Source organism: Schistocerca americana, chromosome 4 (genome assembly GCF_021461395.2).
Source record: "Schistocerca americana isolate TAMUIC-IGC-003095 chromosome 4, iqSchAmer2.1, whole genome shotgun sequence".
NCBI classification, from domain to species: domain Eukaryota; kingdom Metazoa; phylum Arthropoda; class Insecta; order Orthoptera; family Acrididae; genus Schistocerca; species Schistocerca americana.
The window spans coordinates 709,716,772-709,743,351 of NC_060122.1; the positions used below are offsets into that span (position 1 = coordinate 709,716,772).

General features: G+C 40.5%; 1 protein-coding gene across 2 annotated transcripts in view; it reads right to left on the reverse strand.

Annotated features, from left to right (window-relative positions):
* The window catches only part of LOC124612642 (probable Dol-P-Man:Man(7)GlcNAc(2)-PP-Dol alpha-1,6-mannosyltransferase), a 179,714-nt gene that overhangs the window by 105,816 nt on the left and 47,318 nt on the right, over positions 1-26,580 (reverse strand). For both annotated transcript variants that reach the window (XM_047140943.1, XM_047140942.1), the window contains exon 5: positions 11,234-11,387. In XM_047140943.1, the coding sequence (XP_046996899.1) occupies positions 11,234-11,387 (154 nt within the window). The remainder of the gene's footprint in view (positions 1-11,233; positions 11,388-26,580) is intronic.

Here is a 26,580-nt window from a genome sequence, read left to right on the forward strand (position 1 = left end):
TTAGTATTGGAGGGCAGCGTGGAGGGTAAAAATCGTAGAGGGAGACCAAGAGATGAATACACTAAGCAGATTCAGAAGGATGTAGGTTGCAGTAGGTACTGGGAGATGAAAAAGCTTGCACAGGATAGAGTAGCATGGAGAGCTGCATCAAACCAGTCTCAGGACTGAAGACCACAACAACAACAACAACAACAACAAGAAAAGCGCTACTGTATCTGCATACTCTGAAAGGAACCTGACTGGTATACCATCTGGACTGGAGGATTTGCCTTTCTTAAGTGATTTGAGTTGTTTCGCAACATCTAAGATATCTATTTTTATGTCATTCAATCTAACAGATGTTACGGTTTCAAATTCTGGAATATTTACACTATTGCCCATTAAAATTGCTACACCATGAAGATGATGTGCTACAGATGCAAAATTTAACAGACAGGAAGAAGATGCTGTGATATGCAAATGATTAGCTTTTCAGAGCATTCCCACAAGGTTGGCGCCGGTGGTGACACCTACAACGTGCTGACATGAGGAAAGTTTCCAACTGATTTCTCATACACAAACAGCAGTTGACCGGCGTTGCCTGGTGAAACATTGTTGTGATGCCTCGTGTAAGAAGGAGAAATGCGTACCATCACATTTCTGACTTTGACAAAGGTCGGATTGTAGCCTATGGCGATTGCTGTTTATCATATTGCGACATTTCTGCTCGCGTCAGTCGAGATCAAATGACTGTTAGCAGAATACGGAATCGGTGGGTTCAGGAGGGTAATACAGAACACTGTGCTGGATCCCAACAGCCCCGTATCACTAGCAGTCGAGATGACAGGCATCTTATCCGCATGGCTGTAATAGATCGTGCAGCCATGTCTCGATGCCTGAGTTATCGGATGGGGACGTTTGCAAGACAACAACCATCTGCACGAACAGTTCGACGACATTTGCAGCAGCATGGACTATCAGCTCGGAGACCATGGCTGCGGTTATCCTTGATGCTGCATGACAGACAGGAGCGGCTGCGATGGTGTACTCAACGACAAACCTGGATGCACGAATGGCAAAATGTCATTTTTTCGGATGAATCCAGGTTCTGTTTACAGCATCATGATGGTCGCATCCATGTTTGGCGACATCACGGTGATGCACATTGGAAGCGTGTATTCATCATCGCCATACTGGCATATCACCCGGAGTGATGGTATGGGGTGCCATTGGTTACACATATCGGTCACCACTTGTTCGCATTGACGGCACTTTGACCAGTGGCCGTTACATTTCAGATGTGTTACAACCTGTGGCTCTACCCTTCATTCGATCCCTGCAAAACCCTATGTTTCAGCAGGATGATGCACAACCGCACGTTACAGGTCTTGTACGGGCCTTTCTGGATACAGAAAATGTTCGACTGCTGCCCTGGCCAGCACATTCTCCACATCTCTCACCAATTGAAAACGTCTGGTCAATGGTAGCCGAGCAACTGGCTCATCACAATACCCCAGTCACTGCTCTTGATAAACTGTGGTATCGTGTTGAAGCTGCATGGGCAGCTGTACCTGTACATGCCATCCAAGTTCTGTTTGACTCAATGCCCAGGCGTATCAAGGCTGTTATTAAGGCCAGAGGTGGTTGGTTCTTCTGGGTACTGATTTCTCAGGATCTATGCACCCAAATTGCGTGAAAATGTAATCACATGTCAGTTCTATTTGTCCAATGAATACCCGTTTAACATTTGCATTTCTTCTTGGTGTAGCAGTTTTAATGGCCAGTGGTATACTTCATCTTCTTTTGTGAAAGAATTACCGAAAACTGTATTTAGTGATACCATCATCGGTAACATTTCCATCGTAATCGTGCAGTGATGGTATTGACTGTTTTTTGCCACTAATGTACTTTACATATGACCAGATCTCTTTTGGTTTTCTACCATATTTTGAGACAATGTTTCATTGTGGAAACTATTAAAAGCATCTCGCATTGACATCCACACTAAATTTCGAGCTTCCGTGAAACTCAGCCAGTCTTGGGGATTTTGCATTCTTCTGAATTTGCCACGCTTTTTTTGTTGCTTTTGCAACAGTGTTCTGACATGTTTTGTGTACCATGGTGGATCAGTCCCATTTCTTATTAACTTATGTGGTATGAATCTATCTATTGCTGTCGATACTGTATCTTTGAATTTGAGCCATATATGGTCTACACTTACATAATTAGCTTGGAAGGAATGGGGACTCTCTCTTAGGAAAGCATCAAGCAAATTTTTATCTGCCGTTTTAAATAGATATATTTTGCATTTATTTTTAGTGGTTTGGGTTGAGATGGTTTTAAGCCTCACTACAATGACCTTGTGTTCACTAATCCCTGTATCCATCATGACACACTCTATTAGATCAGGATTATTTGTGGCTAAGAGGTCAAGTGTGTTTTCATAACCATTTACAATTTGTGTGGGCTCATGGACTAATGGTTCAAAGAAATTCTCAGAGAAAGCATTTAGTATAATTTTGGAAGAAGTTTTCTGTCTACCACCGGCTTTGAACATGTATTTTCACCAACAAATCGAGGGTAGATTGAAGTCTCCACCAATTATAACTGTATGAGTGGGGTGCTCATTTGTAATGAGAGTCAAGTTTTCTTTGAACCGTTCAGCTATTATATCATCTGAGTTTGGGGGGGGGGGGGGGGGGGGATCAGTAGAAGGAGACAATTATTATTTTGGTATGGCTGAGCCCTCACCTGGGGTAGAGTGGAAGGTCGTCTCGAGGTGTGGCAGGGGGTGAAAGACATTCCAGAGGGCTGAACGGAAGGCCTCTCCAGTTCGTCTGACAAACCGGTTTCAGGCTCTGTCTCAGGCTGATACTGATCTTCGGCCGGACATGGCTGCTTGTCCTGCTCCAGAGGTTGTTGCTCAGTCTGCAAGATCCGGGCGGTCGCAGAGGGTGAGCTTACTGGTAGTTGGGAGCTCCAATGTCAGGCGCGTAATGGGGCGCCTTAGGGATATGGCAGCAAGAGAGGGGAAGAAAACCAATGTGCACTCCGTTTGCATACTGGCGGGAGTCATTCCAGATGTGGAAAGGGTCCTTCCAGATGCCATGAAGGGTACAGGGTGCACCCATCTGCAGGTGGTCGCTCATGTGGGCACCAATGATGTGTGTCGCTATGGATCGGAGGAAATCCTCTCTGGCTTCGGGCAGCTATCTGATTTGGTGAAGACTGCCAGTCTCGCTAGTGGGATGAAAGCAGAGCTCACCATCTGCAGCATCGTTGACAGGACTGACTGCGAACCTTTGGTACAGAGCAGAGTGGAGGGTCTGAATCAGAGGCTGAGACGGTTCTGTGACCGTGTGGGCTGCAGATTCCTCACTTCCGCCATAGGGTGGTGGGGTTTTGGGTTCCGCTGGATAGGTCAGGAGTCCACTACATGCAGCAAGCGGCTACACAGGTAGTAGGGGTTGTGTGGCATGGACTGGGCGGTTTTTAGGTTAGATGGCCTCGGGCAAGTACAGAAAGGGCAACAGCCTCAAAGAGTGCGGGGCAAAGTCAGGACATGCGGGGACCAAGCAGCAATTGGTATTGTAATTGTAAACTGTCGAAGCTGCATTGGTAAAGTACCGGAACTTCCAGTGCTGATAGAAAGCACCGAAGCTGAAATTGTTATAGGTACTGAAAGCTGGCTGAAGCCAGAGATAAATTCTGCCGAAATTTTTACAAAGGCACAGACGGTGTTTAGAAAGGATAGTTTGCATGCAACCGGTGGTGGCGTGTTTGTCGCTGTTAGTAGTAGTTTATCCTGTAGTGAAGTAGAAGTGGATAGTTCCTGTGAATTATTATGGGTGGAAGTTACACTCAACAACCGAGCTAGGTTAATAATTGGCTCCTTTTACCGACCTCCCGACTCAGCAGCATTAGTGGCAAAACAACTGAGAGAAAATTTGGAATACATTTCACATAAATTTTCTCAGCATGTTATAGTCTTAGGTGGAGATTTCAATTTACCAGATATAGACTGGGACACTCAGATGTTTAGGACGGGTGGTAGGGACAGAACATCGAGTGACATTATGCTGAGTGCACTATCCGAAAATTACCTCGAGCAATTAAACAGAGAACCGACTCATGGTGATAACATCTTGGACCTACTGATAGCAAACAGACCCGAACTTTTCGACTCTGTAAGTGCAGAACAGGGAATCAGTGACCATAAGGCCGTTGCAGCATCCCTGAATATGGAAGTTATTAGGAATATAAAAAAAGAGAGGAAGGTTTATCTGTTTAGCAAGAGTAATAGAAGGCAGATTTCAGACTACCTAACAGATCACAACGAAAATTTCTGTTCCGACACTGACAATGTTGAGTGTTTATGGAAAAAGTTCAAGGCAATTGTAAAATGCTTTTTAGACAGGTACGTGCCAAGTAAAACTATGAGGGACGGGAAAAATCCACTGTGGTTCAACAACAAAGTTAGGAAACTACTGCGAAAGCAAAGAGAGCTTCACTCCAAGTTTAAATGCAGGCAAAACCTCTCAGACAAACAGAAGCTAAACGATGTCAAAGTTAGCGTAAGGAGGGCTATGCGTGAAGCGTTCAGTGAATTTGAAAGCAAAATTCTATGTACCGACTTGACAGAAAATCCTAGGAAGTTCTGGTCTTACGTTAAATCAGTAAGTGGCTCGAAACAGTATATCCAGACACTCCGGGATGATGATGGCATTGAAACAGATGATGACACGCATAAAGCTGAAATACTAAACACCTCTTTCCAAAGCTGTTTCACAGAGGAAGACCGCACTGCAGTTTCTTCTCTAAATCCTCGCACAAATGAAAAAATGGCTTACATCGAAATAAGTGTCCAAGGAATAGAAAAGCAACTGGAATCACTCAACAGAGGAAAGTCCACTGGACCTGATGGGAAACCAATTTGATTCTACACAGAGTACTCGAAAGAACTTGCCCCCCTTCTAACAGCCGTGTACCGCAAGTCTCTAGAGGAACGGAAGGTTCCAAATGATTGGAAAAGAGCACAGGTAGTCCCAGTCTTCAAGAAGGGTCGTCGAGCAGATGCGCAAAACTATAGACCTATATCTCTGACGTCGATCTGTTGTAGAATTTTAGAAGATGTTTTTTGCTCGAGTATCATGACGTTTTTGGAAACCCAGAATCAACATTTTTGGAAACCCAGAACCAACATGGATTCCGGAAACAGCGATCGTGTGAGACCCAACTCGCTTTATTTGTTCATGAGACCCAGAAAATATTAGATACAGGCTCCCAGGTAGATGCTATTTTCCTTGACTTCCGGAAGGCGTTCGATACAGTTCTGCACTGTCGCCTGATAAACAAAGTAAGAGCCTACGGAATATCAGACCAGCTGTGTGGCTGGATTGAAGAGTTTTTAGCAAACAGAACACAGCATGTTGTTATCGAAGTAACCTCTGGCGTGCCACAGGGGAGTGTTATGGGACGATTGCTTTTCACAATATATATAAATGACCTAGTAGATAGTGTCAGAAGTTCCATGCGGCTTTTCGCGGATGATGCTGTAGTATAAAGAGAAGTTGCAGCATTAGAAAATTGTAGCGAAATGCAGGAAGATCTGCAGCGGATAGGCACTTGGTGCAGGGAGTGGCAACTGACCCTTAACATAGACAAATGTAATGTATTGCGAATACATAGAAAGAAGGATCCTTTATTGTCTGATTATATGATAGCGGAACAAACACTGGTAGCAGTTACTTCTGTAAAATATCTGGGAGTACGCGTGCGGAACTATTTGAAGTGGAATGATCATATAAAATTAATTGTTGGTAAGGCGGGTACCAGTTTGAGATTCATTGGGAGATTCCTTAGAAAATGTAGTCCATCAACAAAGGAGGTGGCTTACAAAACACTCGTTCGATCTGTACTTGAGTATTGCTCATCAGTGTGGGATCCGTACCAGATCGGGTTGACGGAGGAGATAGAGAAGATCCAAACAAGAGCGGCGCGTTTCGTCACGGGGTTATTTGGTAACCGTAATAGCGTTACGGAGATGTTTAGCAAACTCAAGTGGCAGGCTCTGCGAGAGAGGCGCTCTGCATCATGGTGTAGCTTTCTGTCCAGGTTTCGAGAGGGTGCGTTTCTGAATGAGGTATCGAATATACTGCTTCCCCCTACTTATACCTCCCGAGGAGATCATGAATGTAAAATTAGAGAGATTCGAGCGCGCACGGAGGCTTTCAGACAGTCGTTCTTCGCGCAAACCATACGCGACTGGAACAGAAAAGGGAGGTAATGATAGTGGCACGTGAAGTGCCCTCCGCCACACACCATAGGGTGGCTTGCGGAGTATGAAAGTAGATGTAGATGTAGAACTTCAACACAGTGCTCCCAACTTTAGTGGGACATCACCACAACCAGGCCAAGGCCATTCTACTACACTGTGATGCACACTACACTCGCATCAAGTCATGCAACCAAGAAGTATTGTTCCGTTATCCATAGCAAATCCAGATAGTATTGTTCTGTTGTTCATAGACTGAACACTTCCATTGTTCTGGCTACTTGGGTTTTCCACATCTTGTAGTGCGTATCTTCACAAAACGGACACTCCAGAGAAAACTATTAGTTGTCTATATACTGGAAAAGGTGTAACCTGTTTAATGCAAACATTATTGTTAAATGGAATATACATTCCTAAGCCCAAATATTCTGATAAATATAGGAATGGGTAGTAAGGTCCTGTTTTGTTTTATTTTTTAGATATCTGGGGATTTGCAATATCCTCCCTGATATCTACTGGCAACCTATTAAAGATTTTTGCATTGGTATATAAAAATCCAGTCTGTGCCCTATGCAGGGGTGCATTCTTTACATAGGAATTATTTTTACTTCTAGTACTGTGGCTGGGTTTTTCTCACTTAACTGTGAATTATCTATTATTAATCACAAATACTATGGAGGGTAAACATACTTGCATGTTCGTGTAATAATTCCACTTTCTCTGAAGAAGTTTCTGCAAGGTGTTTGGTTATCAACTCTATACAATATTCTGACTGTCAACTTGTGCAAAATAAATACTTTTTAAATCTTAACTGAATTGTCCTAAAGGTTATGCCAAAATAATAAAAGTATGCTAGCAATCACATCCGCAAGACAATGGAACGAGAGTAATTTCTACTAAGTGCAAAGAAAGCAGAACTAAGTCTCCATTTAATGAACTAGAAATTTTTGACCGACTTCACAGTATATCTAATTGCTTGCGACATCTGTGGTTGACAACAGTATCTTGTTTGCAAGGAACAGTAGTATTCATTTGTGAACACAAAATGGAGATAAGGTCTCTTTGTTATGAGCCCAAACTTTATTACCATTCAAAGAAGTGTACAACATTCTCAAACAAGTTTTCCTTTTCTGCTCTTTTAAACATGTTCTTGTTACCCATCATAAATCTTTCAAGTAAGCAGATGTACTACAATGTCAGTGTCAGAATATTAAACTTACTGAACAGTGAATAATATTCGAATTCCAAAGGTATCTGTTTTCAGCTTTCACAAACGTTATGAATATGTCCCTTCCGTGAGAGATCCCCAACTATCCTGCAACACTGTGTCTTCTGCTACATAAATCATTACAAGAAAAGCTGAATGCATGAGTGCAAACAGAATTGCATGTAATAAGATAGATTTACTGAATTTTATGCAATTGAGAGTCAGTCTACTGGCATACAGCAAAAGTGGCTTCTCACTAGAATACGATTTGCTATGTTTTTGGTACCCCTTGTCTGGCAATATAACATGCCTGCTCACAAGGGAACCTCCCCATCGCACCCCCCTCAGATTTAGTTATAAGTTGGCACAGTGGATAGTCCTTGAAAAACTGAACACAGATCAATCGAGAAAACAGGAAGAAGTTGTATGGAAGTATGAAAAAAATAAACAAAATATACAAACTGAGTAGTCCATGCGGAAGATAGGCAACATCAAGGATAACCAGAGCTGAGAAGTGCCGTGGTCCCGCGGTTAGCGTGAGCAGTTGCGGAAGAAGAGGTCCATGGTTTGAATCTTCTCTAGAGTGAAAAGTTTTAATTTTTTTTATTTTCAGACAATTTTCAGTTCAGGCGCTCACACATAATTAACTTCCCTCTCCAAAATTCTAGGACATGTTCAGATTTGCTTGAACAGATGCAGGATTTGACGGTCTACACACGGAACAATTTGGGCTGTTATGCCGTGGTCGATTGATGAATTCTGTGTCGATTCCCAACGTTTCGTCTCCGACTGTGGGAGACATCTTCAAGGGGGTCCGTAGCTCAATCGAAGGTCCAACACACCCACTGGCTCGCTACTGCAGTCAGTAGCGAGCCAGTGGGTGTGTTGGACCATCCATTGAGCTACGGACCCCCTTGAAGATGTCTCCCGCAGTCGGAGACGAAATATTGGGAATCGACACAGAATTCATCAACCGACCACAACATAACAGCCCGGATAATTATAATGGAAATGATATTTCTGGCCGTGAAAGTCTACATTTTAGTATTAACATATTCCTGTCATGTGACGCATATGCCGTCACCAGTGTCGTATAGAATATATCAGATGTGTTTTCCTGTGGAGGAATCGGTTGACCTGTGACCTTGCGATCAAATGTTTTCGGTTCCCATTGGAGAGACGCGTCCTCCGTCTACTAATCGCACGGTTTTGCAGTGCGGTCGCAAAACACAGACACTGAACTTATTACAGTGAACAGAGACGTCCGTGAACGAACGGACAGATCAAAACTTTGCGAAAATAAAAAATTAAATTTTTCAGTCGAGGGAAGACTTGAACCAAGGAACTCTCATTCGACAGCTGCTCACGCTAACCACAAGACCACGGCGCTCCTGAGCTCAGTGTGTCCTTGATGTTGCCTATCTTAAGCATGGACTACTCAGTTTGTACATTTTGCTTATTTTTTTCATAGTTCCTCACAACTTCTTCCTGTTTTCTCGATTGATCTGTGTTCAGTTTTTCAAGGCCTATCCACTGTGCCAACTTATAACTAAATCTGAGGGGGGTGCGATGGGGAGGTTCCCTTGTCTGTAAATATACTTTAAAATGGCACAGTCTTCCATTATCCCACATGAGACAGATTATATTGCTCAGTGAATTGATGACCTATTGCTAAAATCAAAATGTGATTTTGTTAATACATTGTATTCAGAGAAATAGGAAGCTATTATTTTTACACATTGCCACTTTGAAAATTTTTAGAGGAAAAAGTGACTGATGCAATACTGGCCTGTACACCACAAATTATTTAAATTAGTCTCAGAAAAGCCTAGCCAGAAAACTGAGTTACCCAAAAAACCTAGTACATTGCTAATTTATGGTGCAAAAATGTACCTTGGTGAAAACCAAATGCAATAAAATGCAATAAAAATTTGTGTAGTTTATACATTATATTTATCATCCAAGCTGTGTTCACCATTGACCTCCTACAACTGATGGTCCCTAGGAAGTTGCATAAATAATGTTCCCTTGAGATTTGCAAAAATAATGGTCTCTGGAGAATTGCATACATAAATAATGGTCTCTGGAGAATTGCATACATAAATAATGGTCTCTGCAGAGTGGCATACATAAATCTACTGCAAGTCATTACTGACTAAATTTATTACATATCTGCATACTACCCATTTCTTTCTTAACACTTTGGAACATTACAATAAACACATCATAGACAGATAACCTATTAGCAATAATTCTATTTGATATAAGGTGTACAATTTTGCTTCTGCCATTTTTTCCCCCAACACTGGAGGCTTCAATGAAGCAAATTGGTTACACATGTAACATTCAAAGTATTTTCCATCGATGGCCACTACTTTCACCCATCTTTTGGGCAGTGTATGAATTCCGCGTCGAAAAAATTGTACACCTTTTGAAGTGATCCACGAATTGATCCAATTCGTGACCTCTTCATGAGATTGGAAGTGTTGGTCAGCCAGGCCATGCACCATTGATCTAAATAGGTGATAGTCAGAGGGAGTAATGTCTGGAGAATACAGTGGGTGGGGTAGGACTTCTCATTTTAATGTTTCAAAATATGTTTTGAGCTCTTTTGAAGCATGGGGTCAAGTGTTGTGCTGCAAAATTACTTTATCGTGCCTCTTGTTGTAGCCTATTGTGGCCATTTGTCTTTTAATGCTCTGATTTAACACATTAATTGCATTCGATAACGAGCACTGTGATTGTTTCACTTGGTTTTAACACCTCATAATACATGATGCTGAGCTGGTCCCACCAAATGCAGAGCATGATCTTGGAGCCATGAATATTCGGTTTGACTGTTGATGTGGAAGCACGGCCAGACTCCCATGATTTTTTGTATTTAGGTTTATCGTAATGAACCTATTTTTCATCCCCGGTCACAATGCGATGCAGAAATCCCATCTGTTTTTGCCTCTGAAGCAACTGTTCACAAATACACAAATGACATTCAACATCTCTTGGTTTCAGCTCACATGGGATCCAAGTTCCTTTCATGCCCATAGCCTTGAGACATTTTGAAATGTCTTGCTGTGTCACTCCCACTAATTGTGCCAATTCTTCTTGAGTTCAATGTCAGTCTTTACTCAGCAATGTCTCCAATTCTGCATCTTCGAAAATATTCTCTTGCACCACTGTGCCTGTCTACGACATTAAAATCACTGTTCTTCAAACACTGAAACCACTCACAACACGTTCTTTCACTAATAGCGTACTTACCATATGCACTTCATAGCATTCGATGAGAGTCAGCTGCTGTTTTCTTCGTATTGAAACAAAATAGTAACACCTCCCACAAATGATGAGAATAAGGCTCGTAAACTGACATTATCAATCAAGAACAACTTTATGATGCAGACACAATTGACTAATGTTTGAATGAGGTTATGTTGAGCAAGGTCCAACCTAACTGTCTGACATCTGCAATCTGTTTCTCTCGACCGCTACTTACTGTTGTCGCCACCTATCAGCAAACGGCGGAAGCAAAGTTGTACACCTTGTAGATTACAGAACTGTACCGAATTACACTCACACAGTTATATGTTCTGCAGTTTCAATAATTTCAGTCATAATAAAACAATAGAGATTACAACCATAAGGGCAATTTTAATATGGCAATATGAAATCTTGGACCACAGTTTCCTTGCATTAGATAATGTTTTCAATTTTCCATCACCTTGATTCTTTCATAACAACTTTAATGTTTGCTATCAAACTGCTTGCCATGTTATTACCTTAGTGGACTGATTTTTCGGAAGATTACATCAGACAGCAGCAAAATTCCCAGGAACAATGCTAGTTCAGCACGAAATATGATGATTGCAGCAGCAGAAAAGGAGATGAAATTCACATGGTTCTGCCTGATCCAGCTATGCAGGGCAAGTAAAACTGTAAGAATTTCATTGTAACAATTATGAATAAGAATTATCTCTTCCATCAGTCAAAATTAATTATGCAACTACTTATAATTATTTATAATTTGTACTAGTCTGTAAGGCTGAATGTATGGGACATCATGTGAGTATTACCAAATGCGACTATGTCAGGGGTTAACAAACAGTGACTTACAAAAGAAAAGAATCAACAATGGGATATCCAAGGATGGAATAATGACAATTTATCAAAAGAATAAACCGCTACTCACCATATATAAGAGACGTTGAGTCGCAGGCAGGCACAAGAAAATGACTACTATATATTTAAGCTCTCAGACAAAAAGGTCGACCGAGCGAGGTGGCGCAGTGGTTAGCACACTGGACTCGCATTCGGGAGGACGACGGTTCAATCCCGTCTCCAGCCATCCTGATTTAGGTTTTCCGTGATTTCCCTAAATCGCTTCAGGCAAATGCCGGGATGGTTCCTTTGAAAGGGCACGGCCGATTTCCTTCCCCATCCTTCCCTCACCCGAGCTTGCGCGCTCCTTCTCTAATGACCTCGTTGTCAACGGGACGTTAAACACTAATCTCCTCCTCCTCCTCCACAAAAAGGTCCTCCTCCCAAAGTAGGAAACCTACACGCTTTCGCACAAGCACAACTCTCCCACACACACTAGCCAAAGGCAGTGGTCATGTGTGTGAGTTGTAATTGGGCGAATGTGTGTGTATGTTTCCTCCTCTCGAAGGAGGACTCATTTTGTCCAAAAGCTTAAATATATTGCAGTCTTTCTGTTGTGCTAATCTGTGACTCAACATCTCTTCTGTATGATGAGTAGCACTATATCCTCTTCATAATAATGACTTACAAAATATTTTTATAATAACAATACTGCCAAATTGAACCTAAAGATTCACAGCAATGCCCCACTTTTGGCTGCCTCATCCATTATGAAATTTTTGCATCTTTCATGTTTTTAACTACTGTAGCAACATACTCAGCATAAACAGGGAGGCTGGAAATGCCACAAAATATTAAAATATTCAAAGTTGGTACCTCTCATGATTTCACTGTTCATTATTAGTGATATGACTAGAATTGTAGATTCCCTGAGCTCAATATTTTAGTAAATGGCTACATAGTGGAAAAATCATTGGCCATAGTTTTTCCAAATAGCTACATAATGAAGAAATCATTGGCCACAGTTTTTCCAAAAGTATTTAATACACTGCTCAACAAGTTTACAAGAGATATTTTATGATATATAGATCTGAGTGCAAGATTATTAACAATTAATAGTTACTAAATGGAACATTAATAGCAGAAATGCAAATACAGCAGACAATGTCTCTGAGAAAAAATGGAGGGCTAATACTGTACAAACTCTCAAAAATATTATGAACACAAGATTAATGGAACATTCCAATGTGCCACACACAGCATAGTTACTTTTGAAGGAAAAAGTGTAGTACTGGGAACTAGTGATGTTTACAAGTAATGGAGGAAATTGTTGTAAATTATAGGAGGGCACAGATACTCCATCTAGACATGTGCAAATGAGAGTAAATGTAAGCTCCATACGCAACACAGTTGAGAAGCTGCAAATTATGTTGACTGAAAGTTACAAAATGTGTATTTTATTTGCAAGAGGATTCATTCATAAAGTTTGTTCTTGAATAAGTTTCTGATACTCATAAGCATTCATGCTTGTAATCATGCATTATAAAGTTCAGAAAAGATGTGACCATTTACTGTGACTTCAAACATTAAATAGTTTTGGTTTTTCATAGTTTATTTTTTTATTTTTATTTTTTATAACACTGTCTATCAGTCATCCTCAATGACTGGTTTTTTTTTTTCTGACTAATCTTTACACCTACAGGAATTGCAGTGATTTGACCTTTCAAAGTGTCAGACAGAAAATGGAAGTAATGGCTGAAGCAATCAAACTACTATTGTAGGTTCTTGAACTATATAAGATACTGACAGATTTTAAGTGTGTACACAGTTCCTATTTTGACATGCTAAGCTTCCTGATACAGCTTATCATAATATATTACAAAAAACATGGCTGGGCTACATTTATAACTACACATGAAGGATACAACTACTCGAAACATTGGCCAGGTGTGAGTAGGACTCACACTCTGAAGTTTCTGTACAAATGTAATTATAAGTACAGACAGTTCATCGGTCCTGGGAATGGAGAATCTTGATAATTTCTGCCATTTATCAACATTGGTAAATGCAACAATCAGTCTCAGAAATTGCAAAACTTTTGCGAATGTTTTAATTTTAAGCTTGAAGTTGGATAAAAAAAGTAATATTTAACTGCAGGAAAAAACTACAGATTCACAATTTTCATATTTTTCCTTTACTTATACTGTAAAATCTTACTTCTTGCAAAATTTCATGACTCTAGGCCAACAGGAAGTACCCTGTAGGTTTTGATGAGTGAGTTTGCAAGCATCCCAATATGAAAAATGAATGGCTGTATCTTTTGACTGTACTGACTTAGAACCTAATGTGTATTACACTATCAAGGGACCAAAGAACTTAGCATGTCACATAAATTTCAATTTGATGTGTCGACCATTCCGGAGAAAAAGGGTTCTTAACAGACAGATGGCTGGATGGACAGACGGACGGACAGACAGACAGACAGACAGACAGACAACATATGAATTTTTTTTGTGTGATAATTGCAAATTAACAATTTTTGGATTTTTTTCCCTTTACTTCTATGGTGAAACTTTGCTTCTTGCCAAATTTTATGATTCGGGAAGTATCCCACAGGTATTGATGAGTGAGATTGGAAGTTCCAAAACATGTGATATAGAAGACCGTACCTTTGATATAGAAGCTTACATTTATTAGACTGCCACGGGACTCTATATCTTAGTATGTGACATAAATTTCAACTTGATATGTCCACCCGTTCCTGAGAAAAAAGGGTCTTAACATACAGACACAGACACACTAATAACAAATGACAATCTTTTTCATATGATTTAATTACAAACTCACAATTTTCAGACTGTTTCCTTTAGTTTTTCTACAAAGTCTTGCTTGTTGCCAAATTTCATGACTCTAAGTCAATAGGAAGTATCCTGTCAGTTCTACTAAGTAAGTAAGTTTCCGAGTATCAAAAAATGTGACATAAATGACCGTATCTTTTGATTCTTTACACCGCTCCCCCCAGGGTCTATAGCCCTTAGCATGTGACATACAGTTCAGCTTGATACATCTACCCGTTCCTGAGGAAAAGGGTATTTAACAGTCAGACAGACAGAGACACAGCCAGACACATGGACAACGAAGTGATCCTTGTCCTATAAGGGTTACATTTTTACCAACTGAGGTGTGGAACCCTAAAAAATGAAGTGAAATAATTATTCATTCAGCTGAATACAGAATGAGTATGTGTGACAAAAGGATATGAGAGCTCCTGCATCAAGAACAGCACTTCACCTGAAATAAAGTGAAACTAGTGTGTTGAGAATTCAAGGACAGTGATAATACTAATAGTTTATCCCTATCTTTTGCAAATAATCGAATTACAGCACAATAACATGCCCTGATTTTTGTGGAACTCCACTGATTCAAACAGAGAACACACACCAACTAAAATTTTTAAGGTTATGATGAGAGGGGAAATAAATATTATTATTATGATTACTTACTGTGGGTGAAAGGCAGTGTGTACATGTGCAGTCTGCATGTGCTTATAAACAGGCACAGATTTAGGTGAGGTCAGAAAGTTGTTCATAGCAACCCAACCAGTGTAATCAAGGGAGAGTCTCCTGACTGGGCAGAAATCATATATGGGGTTCCTCAAGACTCAATTTCAGGTCCACCATTGTAACTCATTTATGTAAATGATCTTCCATCTAATATACAACAAGCAGAATCATACACACTTAAAACCAAAGCCTTCTTCTGAAAAGAACAGAAAATACACACACCTATGCACATGCAGGCACACTTCATACATGTATAACCACTACCTCCGGCCATTTTCGTCAGACTGCCAGACCCGCTAAAGCAGAGATAGTGGTCACATGTGCCTGAGATGTTCCTGCTTGTGCGAATGCGTGTATGTTTTCCCTTCTTTTCTGAAGAAGGTTTTGGCTGAAGTTAAGTGTATAACAGTCTTATCAGTGCCAAACAATGGAGAATCCAGGATGGAATAATGACAATATTACAATAGCCTGACCTCAGCAGCTAGACACAGCGGTCATCCATGTGAGAGTTGCATTTACGTGAATAAATATGTATGATGTATGATGTGTGTGTGTGTGTGTGTGTGTGTGTGTGTGTGTGTGGTCTAATTCAGAAGGAGGCCATATAGCTGAAAGCTTACTTGTTTAGCAGTCTTTTTGTTGTGCCTGTCTGCGACTCAACATTTCCACTACACCATGAGTCCTTTCAGTGTGCCTGTCTGCAACTCAATGTGTCATCTTTACAATGAGCAGCAATCTATCATTTTTATAATTGTTGGAACAACAAGTAAAATTAGTTCTTTTTGCAGATGGCAGTAGTATTTTAAGTAATCCAAGCATACAAACAGCAATTGAAGAAATGGTTAACAATGTTCTTAGAAGTGTTATTGACTGGTTTTCTGAGAAAGGTCTCATTCTCAATTTCAAAAAGACAACATATTTAGTTCTGCACATCTAGAGGTACTACATAATGATAAGTGTAACAAATGGTGATACATGATACATAGGGTGTCCATATTTCCAAGAATTTACACTAGGAAATCATGTTTTGGAACTCCTAAACCAACTTAGTTCAGCCATATTTGCACTTGTAGTCGTTGCAAACCTTGGGGAGAGACAAATCAGTAAGTACACATGTTCTGTGTATTTTCATTCAACAATGTCATATGCAATAATGTTCTGGGGTATCTCATCTTTAAGAAATGGAAACTCCAGGTTGGAATATCAACAATATTTGGAAAGAAACATGTTGGAATATCAATGATATTTGGAAAAAGACAGATTGCTACCAACTGTACAGTTGACTCATAGAGTTGCAGACAGGCATAACGAAAGGACTGTTACACATCACAGCTTTCATCCATAGCCTTCTTCAGCAAAGAAAACACAGCCACATTCACACAAGTATGCACACCTCATGCACACATGTCTGCTATCACTGGCAGCTCCAAGCAGAATGTGACTGTAACATTAATAGCAATTTGAGTGGGGTGGAGAAGGGGGAGGGATAGCAGGAAATGGGTGGGGGAAGAGAAGAGTGCTGTCTGGCATGATGTATGATGTACAGGGAGGCGAGGCTGCCAGATGCAGCATCGGGAGGTGGGTCTTGGAGGGAAAAATGAGAAACAGAAAAGGACATGAGCAGGAAAGGGGGAAAGGACAGGTGGGTACAATGGCAGAGGACACACACAAAGAGGAAGAGGGAATGGGAAAAGTGAGGAGGTGAAAGGACAAGGCGTGAAAGGACAAGGGGTTAGAAACTGATGTGCGGAGGATGTGGGGCAGTAGGTTACTTTAGATACAGGCCAAGATAATTTTGGGAGCAGAAAATGTGTTATAAGGATAACACCCAACTGTGCTGTTCAGAGAAGCTGGAGGTGGACAGGAGGATCCATATGGCTTGGGTTCTGAAGCAGTCTCTGAAATCAGGCATGTTATATTCAATTACATGTTGTGCCACAGGGCAGTCTACTCTGCTCTTGGTCACAGTTTGGTGGTGGCCACCCACCACCATGGAGAGCTATTGATAGTCACACCAATACAAAACACTGTGTATTGGTTGCAGCAGAGCTGGTATACAACATGGCTTTCACAGGTGGCCTGGCCTCTGATGGAGTAAGATAAGCCTGTGACAGGACTGGAATTGGAAGTGCTGGGCGGGTGGATTAGGGCAAATCTTGCACCTGGATCTTCCACAGGGATATGACCCCTATGGAAAGGTGTTGGGACTGGAGTGGCATACGAATGCTTACCTGTCCACTATCCCCCAGACCTAGTTCATAAACAGATTTCCCATGGCATTTGTCCACACATCTCAACCTCCACCTACTCCCAAAAGCCAGTTACAAATGAGTGCCCCCCTTCATCACCAAATACTGCCCCAAACTTGAACAACTGAACCACATCCTTATAAGAGCTTTGATTATCTATCATTACGCCCTGAAATGAGGGACATTCAACCTAAGATTCTACCCATGCCTCCTAAAGTGGGGTTCCATCACCCACCCAACCTCCGCAACATCCTAGTCCAACCCTATGCCACTCCCAACCCTAACCACTTTCCACAGGGATCATATGTATCCCTTTGGAAGACCCAGGTGCAAGACCTGCCCATTCCTATTCCAGTCCTGTCACAGGATTACCATACACCATCACAGGCCGGCCCACCTGCAAAGGTAGCCATGTTGTCTACCAACTCTACTGCAACCATTGCACAACTTTTTATATTGGTATGACTATCAACCAACTATCCACCATGATGTATGCCCACTGTCAAACTGTAGTCAAGAGTGAAGCAGAACACCCAGTGGAACAACTTGCAGCTGAACATAGCATGCTTCATTTCTATGGCACTCCACAACCCAAGCCATATGGATCCTTTCCTCCACCACCAGCTTTTCAGAACTGAGCAGATGGGAGTTACCCTTACGACACATTCTCCACTCCCAAAATTATCCTGGCCTCAACTCATAGTAACCTACTGTCCCCACATCCTCCACTCAAAAGTTTCCGCCCCCTCATCCTTTCACCTCCTGCTTTTTCACATTCCCTCACCCTCTTGCGTGCCGCCCTCTGCCAATGTGCCCACCTGTCCTTTCCCCTTCCCTGGTCCTCTCCTTTTCCATTCTCCAAATTTTTCCCCCACACTCCACCTCCCAATGGTGCATCTGGCAGTCTCTGGTCCCTGCACACCCTGCCAGACAGCACTTTTCTCCTCCCCCACCCATTCCCTGCTATCCCTTCCCCCTCCCCATCTCACTCCAAATTGCTATTCACATCACAGTCACAATCTGTTTGGAACTGCCAGTGATAGCGTTCATGTGTGCGTGAGGGGTGCTTACTTGTGTAAGTGTGTGTGTGTGTGTGTGTGTGTGTGTGTGTGTGTGTGTTTTCTTTAATGAAGAAGAATTTTGCTGAAAGCAGTAATGTGTAACAGACTTTTCATTGTGCCTGTCTGTAGCTCAGTAGGTCAGCCTTATGGCGAGTAACAATCTGTCCATCTTTCTTTACTGAAGAAGGCTTTTCCTGAAAGCAGTAATGTGTAACAGACTTTTCATTGTGCGTGTCTGTAGCTCAGTAGGTCAGCCTTATGGCGAGTAACAATCTGTCCAATTTCTAATATTTTGTATCTTTAAGAAAGGAAGTCTTAATTGCTCAAAAATATGCTGTAGAATAAAATCTGGTGCTCACACACTATCATCTTCTGACATCTGTTTACTACTGATTCACAGAATATTTATTCCCTCAGAAAATTTGTTGTAAATAAACCACTCAGTTTAAAAGGAACAATGATGTACATACTTTTCATTAAGATTGTCTTTAGTACAAAAAGTGGTGCACAACATCGCAACTAAATTTTTTCAACACTTGCCCAGAGATATAAAACGTCTGAGAGACAACAGAGTAAATCTTCAAAACAAACTAAAAAAGTTTCTCCTTCACATTTCCTTCTGTTACATAGACGAAATTCTATTATTATAATGTGTAAAAGATGGTGGGGAGGAAATACTAACTCACACCTGTATAATAATAAATACGAGGGTTATTCCAAAAGTAAGGTCCGATTGATTGCCAAATTGAAACCACAGTGAACATCAGAAATGTTTTACACCTTTCAGCTACTTCTCTACGTAGTCGCCGTTCTGACTTAGACTTTTGTCATAGCGTTGTACCAACTTTTCAATAGCCTCATCATAGAAGGCAGCCGCCAGTGCTTTCCGCCAATTCTCCACGCTGGCCTACACCTCGTTGTCTGTGTCAAAATGTTGTCTTCAAAGACAGCGGTTCATGTGACCAGAGATGAAACTCAGGGGGAGACAATTGCGGACTGTATTGTGGGTAATCTAACACTTCCATTTGAAAACGATGCAGGAGCATCTTCATTGCCCCTGCAGAATGCGGCTGAGAATTGTCGTGAAGACGAAACAGCACGACAGTTATGTAATGTTGGCTGCATAGCTTCAGGCGAAATTTCTCACCAGGCCCTCGTACTTGGCGGCAGACACTATTTTCTAGACATCTTTACGCACTCACTGCGAGCTCAGAAATGAGAAGAGCGACGTGATGCTAACTGGGGTTATACTAGAGACACTACCCAACACATCTGTGCAAAGCTTTATCGGATTTTCATAGTCGTTTCCATTTCGCGACCGATCGGACCTTACTTTTGGAATAACCCTCGTAAATAAATAAAAACTTATAAATGTTCATCATTTAGCCGTATTTATAAATTAATTTGCACTGTGAATTTAAAATGACTTGCCCCACATCATTATGATTTATCATGCAAATGATCCATGGAATGTGAAACTAGCTGACTAACAGTAGACAATAAACAGATGAAACTTACAATTACCAAAGGAACACATTAGCATAATTATTAACATGAAGGAGCTCCAGCACTGGATTAATGCATACCAACTCCCCAGCAGTTATCACCCGAACTACCAGTGGAGCTGTAAGCAACGGAATACAGGCTGATTAATAACCTACTAATTTGATCATGTAACAACCCTTAATCTGAAGTCAATGTGACATGCGTTATCACATGATTGAGTGACTCATGCAGTGACCTAAAAGTGCAGCACAAAGGAACAGCTTAGACAGTTGACAGAAGCAAGATGGATGAAAAGGCTAAATCTTCATCGCATTTTGCTCAATTCACAGCACTTTACACCAATACTGAACTTCACCTTAACTGGTTTTGGGAAAGGTACTTAGCAACTTTAATTTATAAAATCATTGCAAATGTGAGTAATAATGTAAACTCAAGACAATCAACGTTGACCAAAGAGTGCACTAGAAGACAAGAAAATTGTAGGAAAGGCAGTAAACATCAGGGCTTAATTTCAGCCAGAACGCGTACAGTATATCCAAGATAAGTTGAGTATCATTCAAAAATTTTGATCACTACATATCGCCTTTTGTTTATGACTGCCAACAACCTCAACAATGTAGTAAGGCCATGTGTGTCAATGAGAAACAAATAATGTAAGACATGTTTGAATGTGAACGTCTGTATAATGTGCTTTCACAAAATCATTTTATTCCTTGTCATAATTTATGTCATAGCTACTACCAAATGTGTGTATGGAGCACGTTTGACTAAAAGTTGGCAACCTTTCGAGCCAATACGTCCCTTTGTCCACGTCACTCTTGACCTTTCAATCTTTATCTGCCCGCACCCTGGTTAGAACATGGTTGACGCTATACAGTAGAGGGGAGCTCCCACAGGGGGCAAATTTGAACTCCCAATGCAGAACGGAGGTTTATACGTTTGACACATAAGTCTGTCTGTTTGTCCCAACATAGTTCTCAAACGAAAGTGCCAATTTTAAAGCCATTTTCTTATTTGAAAGCTGGTTTAATCAGGTCAGTTCTTAGCTATATTTCTGAAAGTCTGTTCAGCCGTTTAAATTTCATCATCTATTTGAAGTAAAAATGTTTTCCGCCAGCGTGCTCTCTTGAAATACGTTACATAGTCCATAAGAACTATATCATGTTATGTAGTACCACATTGTAGAGCTCAAAAAGATGTACCTAAATAAAAGATTACGCTTGAATGATAATGATGATTTCTGTGTTCTGAAGTCGCCTGTTTCATCACCTGCAAAGCTGAGAAAGTGTCATTGTGACTCAACTGTGAAAGACAAACACATGCTCCCGCCGACTTTTTGTGGTTCTTTTTTAGGTCTATGATTCATTACTAAATCAAATGATTTTGCTCTAATAGTTTAAGCAGCATACTGCAAGAGAGCATGACGGCAGCCCACTTTCTTGCGACTTGACTTACAATTTAGCCACAGCTTATTTCTTGTGCTACCTGAAGTAGCTTAATATATACTAATAGATAGTAAATGAATATATCTGTGAGTTAAAGCAAGAAACATATAAATTGCATAAGTGGTTCTCGAGTTATAATTGCCTATCTGTATGTCTGTCTGTATTCACATTCTTTGTAGTCCACGATTCAGACAGGTCGTGTCTACGGCTTTTTCAATTTCGATCAATTTACCTTGTTAGCCATCGCTGCCTCACAGAGGAGATACATACCATCCAACAGGCACTTTTGGAACTCACATTCAACAATATTACTCACTCATTCTATGTACGTCAGTCGCTTGCAGTTCATTTGTTGTTCACACGTTCATAGAGCAACTACAAAGCAACTGTTCGAATGTTGTGGCTGGCAGCATTTGAAGTTGTAAACCTCATCACTGATAAAGCTGATGTCACCAGCATCTCATTAACAAGTGGTCCAGAAATTGATGGTGATATTATATCAGATGCTTCTGAAGTATTTACAAGTCTACATAACGCCTTGCGATGGTTTGAAGCTCAAGATGAAGGTGATCTGATATCTGTTCCAAAAAAAACAGTGTGTCTCAGCTGCTCCCCACACAGACAGCTGTTAACACAAACCCCAACACCACCATTCCCCCCTCCCCCCCCCCCCCCCCACTCCTACTCCCAGTGTCCACTGTATATCTCATGTTGTGAAGTGGCTGCATCAACAGTGCGAGAGCTCAGTGTTTGCAAAACCAGATATATTAAGATCATGTAAACTGATGTCAGAAAAAGATACAACTAGAGATCATCACCACTGAATTTAGTGGCTGTGTTATTTCCTCTGTGTACAAACCTCCAGGTAACAAATCAATTTCAACACATCTGAGAACTTTCAAAAAGGAAAAATTAAGTCCATAACTCGAGATTTCAACAGTCATAGTACTGTATGGGGTTACAGATGATGATGTTGAAAATTGTGAAAATGTTATCCAATGGGCAGACTCTTATAAGCTAAGATTAATTCATTGCAACAAACAACCCACATCATTCTATAGTAGCAGCTGGAGGAGTGGCTATATTCCTGATCTTTTGTCTGTTGGTGATAACATTGCTGAACAATGTGCGAAGTCTGTATGGGCACCATCCTAAACACCTAACATGACCATTAATATGCAAAGTTATGTCGGCAATAAGACCATTGAAGATTTAACTTCAGAAAGGCTAATTGGCAGAAATTCAGTCATACTGGATCAGAAGATAATTGAACTAGTCCATACACTTGAGCCCTACAAACAACTTTCTGAAATAGTACACAAGCACTCACAGATGACTATTCCTCAGAATTGCAGAACCAATTACATACTGACAAACTTCTGAGTACAGGGCAACAACTAAAGAAGTACCTTCAACTTTTCAAGGGAAATCCATGGAATAAGGACACAAAAATAGCTGGCCACCACTTTAACAACATACTCACTGAAGTCAACAGAGAGAAGTAGACAGAACTCATGGAAGAACTAGATATGTTGAGAAGCAGTCAACAAGCATGGAGATTGTTGAAGAGATCAGTACATCCCAATGTTTCTGGTGATCAAATAGCAGGTAACCTCATTAATAATGGCATATCAGGTTGTTGCATTCCTAAGTCTTAAGTAAAGTATGCAGGTCTCAGAAAGACATATGGAGTGATATTTCCCAACTGAATAACTGCAGGGACCAATATCAGTTATAAACCTGGTAAATACACTAAGAATTGAAAACATAAAACATTCTGGTCCAAAAATGTATGCCTGGCTCCTAAGTTTCCTCAATAACTGTCTCAGTTAATGTCAGACCTCAAAGCTAGGGAAGAAGTCTCATGTATGTGCCACTGTGAAACCAGGCAAGCAATTTGACGACCCAAGTAATTACACACCATCTCTCTTCTATATCATCTCTATGAGATCTTCGAATGAAGGAGCCATAAGAGACTTTTACAAGTAGAAGCAGTCGACTCCCTCTCAATCCCACAGCAATCTAGAATCGGACTGGGTAAGGACTCTGCAGCACCTGTGTTAAATCTAACCCAGCATATTGAATGCAAATTTGATACAAGAATGGTGGCTGGGGTAGCATTCATTGATCTAACAGAAGCTAAAGACACAAACAACAGTCAAATGCTCCAATCGAAATGTATGGAATAACTAAAGATCACTGTCTTACATGAATGATTCAAAATGTCCTTCAAAATCAAAAGTTATTTATAGAATTTCAAAGTTAGCACAGCCAATGGAGGATCCAAAAGAATGTGTTACCACAGAGCAGAGTTTTGGCTTCTCTGTTACCCGATATTTATACCAATGATTCAAACCCTACCTAACAATGCATCAAGTTTCAACCATGGTGATGACCTTGCCTCTGTTCCCAGAGTGAGATCTTTGAACAGGTGGAAATAAATATTAATTCTGCTTTGGAGGAGTTAGATTAATATTACTACAAGGATCAGGTAAAACCAAATTCCAGCAAAACAGAAGCGTGCACATTCCATGTGAAGAACAGACAGACCCTCAGGAAACTTGAAGATGAGTGCAGCTGGAGCACATGTTTCCAACTCAATATGTTCAGGTCACTCTACACCACACATTGGCTTTCAAGCAGCACCTAATTTAAAATGAAAAGTATCTGCAAGAAACATCATATTGCACAAAATTGTGGGAATGTTCTGGAATGTGGTGGCAAGAAAGTTAAAACTACAGCTTTATCTTCGAGTTCATCAACAGGTGAATATGCTAGCCCCATTTGGTACAATTCCGCCATGCTAAACAAGCAGATACTGTATTGCTCTTAATGAGTTGAGTAGACTCATTCTTGGATGTCTGAAATCTGTACCTTGGGATAAAACTAAAACATTTAGCTGGAACTGCCCCTCCAGATATCCGACAGGCACTCACTACAAAGATGCATGAGAGCAAAAGATAAAACTGCCCAACAGACATGTCCCCAACTACTTGTATGGAAGATGAGGTCTGAACACCATTGGACAACATTAGAATAGTCTAGCTGCTGGTTTCACCAACGAATGGCCTATATGGAAGATTCTGAACAGGCTAAGGACAGGGTAGCAATGCCAGAAGACAATTTGAAGTATTGGGGTTATCCCACATCATCAACCCTTTGACTGCGGAGTTCAACAAACTACGGAGCACTTAAACATCGCAGACTATGTCCTGCTAGATGTACCATAGATGGCTTGAAGTCAGCATGCTCTGAAGCCCTAGTGATTGCCAAATAATGGGCTCTGATCGGGCGTAATGGATATTTGGTTGGCATCGGGGTGGGTACAGTGGGATTACTCCATATTAATTTAGATGACTGAGAAAAAGGATAATTAATATGGAGTAATCCCACTGCACCCACCCTCTGAAGCCAATCAAAGGTCCACAAAACTAATATCCCTTTACCCACTGCATCCACCCTCCAAAGCCAATCAAAGATCCATAAAGCTAATATCCCTTTACGTCTGATTATAAACTTTAAAAAAGCTCCCACTTACAAATTTGAAGGACATGTTGAAATTAGTATCTGAAACCTATAAAATAGAAGAAGACAGAACTATATGAAAAACCTCACAGTTAATGCAACTCATAAAAGGTATAAAAATCCCAGACACACCTGCCCTATTCTCTTTCAACATAGATAATACGTACTCTAACATACCAGTAACAGAAACAATAAACATCATAAAACAAAACCTGAAGGAAGGATAAGAGCCAACTATCTGATGAACCCATCACAGAAATACACAAAATACTGGAACTGATAGCTGAATGAACTACTTTCAATTTCATAATGAGTACTATTTACAAGAAGATGGCAACCAATGGGATCCCCAGTGTCACGTGTCATAGCCAACATTTTGATATCCTATGTCCAAAACCTGATTTTTATAAACTTTATCACAATCAATTACAACAGACTTTATTGAATCAGATATATGGATGACATCCTTTGTTTAACTGATGAACCTCCAGCAAAAATTAATCAACTGCATACAGATATAAGAACAGCACACAAAAAGACAAGGTTCACAAAACCTACAATGGACACAGTCATACATCAGATTTCAAATCAACCCTACTCACATAAGAAATCAGCCCCCAGATACATGCTTCATAGACTCCACAAAGAACGGCTTAGCACAGAAAGCTGCTAGAGAGAAACAGGCATCATCACACAAATAGCAACAAACATTGGATACAATAGCAATCTAGTCATAAATTTGAACAATGTGATTAAACAACAAATACAGTCAATAAACAGGACACATACTCAGCCCCAAACAACAGCACAGCATAACACCACACAAGTAGCACACACAACAAACAGTGACACAAAGAAGACATGAAAACAAGAAAGAAGATTCAAAATGGTAAACAATGGCCTACAAGCACTAATTCACACATAAAATAACAAATAATTTCAAAAGGCACTGTATGAACATGGCATTCAAAACAGACAGTTCAATCCAAAAGTACATTCCAAAAATAACAAAAGACACAGATGTCTACCAGAAAATAGGAATATACCAATTACAATATAACAAATGTGATGGAAGATATGTAGGACAACCAGCAGGACATTCAACATCCAGTACAAAGAACATATCAGGGCATGGAAATATGGGGACTACTGATGAACGGGATACGATCCGTCGGCTTTGACCAATGACATCAGAATTTGCCAGAGATGATTTATTAGACAGAATTAACAGCAAAGATGAGTGTTCATAAACAAAGGAATGCAGGAGAGAAAACAGATGGTACACATATGTCACATCCAGTAATATTTCGAACATAATGTTAAGAATATCGCTTTTTTGAGTTCTAGTACTTCTGTAAAAAGTGAAGAAAAAAAGGGATAGAAGTAACGGTAGCATGGAATATTTCAGTTGACACATAAATAAGTTGTATCTCAAACTTCTGTTGATCTGTATAGCTTAGCTACAGTATGGGATACAAATTTTGCAGATGTTTTTTCTTTTGCCTCCGCTACTAGTAGCATTCTGTTCTTATGTAGATAGCATTACTAGCGAAGGCGAAAAGACCTACACATAAAATATTTGTATCACATACTTCAGGTGACCTATATATGCCAACTAAAGAATAGGATACTACTGCTAACAAAAACGAAGAAATCGACATACTTAACATAGGCATCCT